The sequence below is a fragment of the Rhincodon typus genome, chromosome 47 (genome assembly GCF_021869965.1).
Source record: "Rhincodon typus isolate 14 chromosome 47, sRhiTyp1.1, whole genome shotgun sequence".
NCBI lineage: Eukaryota > Metazoa > Chordata > Chondrichthyes > Orectolobiformes > Rhincodontidae > Rhincodon > Rhincodon typus.
In genome coordinates this window covers 8023926-8026550 of record NC_063378.1, presented here as the reverse complement: position 1 = coordinate 8026550, position 2625 = coordinate 8023926, and the positions used below count along the sequence as shown (strand labels likewise).

Below are 2625 nucleotides of genomic sequence, written 5' to 3'. Positions count from 1 at the left end.
GGCTGGAGGGGGTTACAGAGATAGGGAGGGGGTGTAGGGGCTGGAGGAGATTACAGAGATAGGGAGGGGTGTAGGGGCTGCAGGAGTTTACAGAGATAGGGAGTGGTGTAGGGACTGCAGGTGTCTACACAGATAAGGAGGGGTATAGGGTCTGGAGGGGGTTACAGAGATAGGGAGGGGGTGTAGGGGCTGGAGGAGGTTACAGAGATAGGGAGGAGTGCAGGGGCTGGAGGAGGTTACAGAGTTCGGGAGGGGTGTAGAGGCTGGAGAACGTTACAGAGAAGGAGGACATTCGACCCATCGAGTCTCTATTGGAAACTTTTCGCAAATTAATCATGGGCTTGCACAAGGCAGGTGGAGGCTATTCAGCCCATTATGGCTGCTCAGACTCTCTTTTTGAGAGGACAAAACATTGAATGTTTTCAAGAAGATGATAGTTATAGTTCTTGGGGCCAAAGGGATCAATGGCGATGGAAGGATCAAGGGGGAATGGGAGACTGAGTTGGATGATCAGCCATGACCATATTGAATGGAGGAACAGGCCTGAAGAGCCAAATGGCCTACTCCTGCTTCGGCCTCCTTACTTGACACAGGATTTGAGGGTTTTGGTGCCAAGCTTCCCTCTGAACTCCTCCGATTACAGCCACTCCCTTGGCAGCAGAAGAAGTCTTGCTGTGTCTGGACTCCATAATCCTTTAACACGTCTGGGTTTTGGCACATAGTCCTGGAAGCACAGCCTTTAATCGTGAAAGCAAGTGAACTGACTGTGAAAAAAGGAATATCAATGTAACATTAGTGATTTGTCAGTTATTTCTCAATATTTCAATTGGGAAGTAATGGATGGAGTGAACGCTGAGACTTACATGTGATGGAGGAATGGAAACACCACGTCTGTGCACCAGCACATTTCACTGTTCTTGTGGGATCTTCACATGCACCGAACAACGGACAGGTGTAACACTCGAGGCCGTTCGAGGTGGTGTTAGCCTCTTCTGAGCGAGACAAATGAGAAAGACCCCCGTCAGACATACGAAGAGTACAGAATCAATTTTCCACGACAGTGCCATCAACATTGCTGTCAAGCAGGACCTGCTCGATGATGCCCAGTTTGGCAAGGGCCACCCAGCCCCTGACCCCATTACAGCCTTGGTTCAAACATGGGCAAAAGAGCAGAATTCCAGAGGTGAGGTGAGGGCATGAAGGCTGTATTTGACAAGTGTGGCATCAAGGAACCCTAGCAAAACTGGAATCAGTGCGTAACAGGGGGCAAAGTCTCTGTTGCTTGGAGTCTGACAAGAAAGAAGGTGGTTTTGGTTGTTGGAGATCAGTCATCCTAGCTCCAGGACATCTCCGCAGCGGGTGCTCAGGGCAATGTCTGAGGTCCAACCATCTTCAGCTCCTTCATCAATGACCTTCTCTCCATCACAAGGTCAGAAGTGGGGATGCTCGCGGCACCATTCACAACTCCTCAGATACTGAAGCAGTCCTTGTTCAAAGGCAACAAGTTCTGCACAATATCCACGTTTAGGCTGACAACTGGCAAGGAACATTTGGCACACACAAATGCCAGGCAGTGACGATCTCCAATGAGAGAGAATCTAGCTGTTGCCCCTTGGTATTTAATGGTATCACCAGCGCTGAATCCACCGCTATCAATCCAGAAGGTTACCATTGATCAGAAACTCAACTGGACCCACCACATAAACACAGCGGCTACAAGAGTAGGTCAGATGCTGGGAATCCTGCAGCGAGTAACTCCCCTCCTGACTCCCCCCAAAGCCTGTCCCACTGTCGACAAGGCACAAGTCAGGAGTGGGATGGAATACTCCCCACTTGCCCCTGGATGGGGGCAGCCCCAACAACACTCAAGAAGCTCGACACCATCCAGGACAAAGCAGCCCCCGCTCGATTGGCACCACATCCACAAACATCCCACTCCCTCCCCCACCGATGCTCAGTCGCAGCAGTGTGTACCATCTACAAGATGCGCTGCAGAGATTCACCAAAGATCCTCAGGCAGCACCTTCCAAACCCACGAACACTTCCATCTAGAAGGACAAGGGGCAGCAGACACATGGGAAGTTCCCCTCCACTCCCCATCCTGACTTGGAAATATATCCCCGTTCCTTCACTGTCGCTGGGTCAAAACACAACTCAAGAACTGCAGCGGTTCAAGAAGGCAGCTCACCTACTCAAGGGGCAACTAGGGACGGACGATAAATGCTGGGCGGAGTCAGTGATGCCCATTTGCAATGAATGAACGGAAAAACAAATCTAGAACCACAGCCAGGCTGAATGGCCTACTCCTGCACCCCATTAACAACACTCCCTCAGAGAAATCTGACTTGGACACAGTTGTTTCTTTGCGCATGTGAAATCCCACAGTCTCGTGGGTCCGTTTGTGCCCTACCTGTGATGGTTTGGTTGTTGCAGAGATTGGTCTGACAGCAGATCTCAGTCATGGAGGCCGACATTGTGCCACCGTTAAAGGACAGATTTCCAATGCAGGTCCCACAGTCACGAACGATAAATGTCTGGATGATACTACCTACAAACAGAGAGGCAGGACTTTGGTTCTCTCTCTGTAACCTCCTCCAGCACCAACACCCCTCCCTATCTCTGTAA

General features: G+C 50.6%; 1 protein-coding gene across 1 annotated transcript; it reads right to left on the bottom strand.

Moving 5' to 3' along the window:
- Nucleotides 1-264: 264 nt before the first annotated feature.
- On the bottom strand, nucleotides 265-2542 carry LOC125487908 (urokinase plasminogen activator surface receptor-like). Its single transcript, XM_048620536.1, has 3 exons — nucleotides 2411-2542; nucleotides 864-992; nucleotides 265-764 (listed from the first exon to the last, which is right to left on the bottom strand). The coding sequence occupies exons 1-3, from the start codon at nucleotides 2472-2474 to the stop codon at nucleotides 511-513; spliced, it is 447 nt and encodes a 148-aa protein (XP_048476493.1). The 5' UTR covers nucleotides 2475-2542; the 3' UTR covers nucleotides 265-510.
- Between the last annotated feature and the right edge of the window lie 83 nt (nucleotides 2543-2625).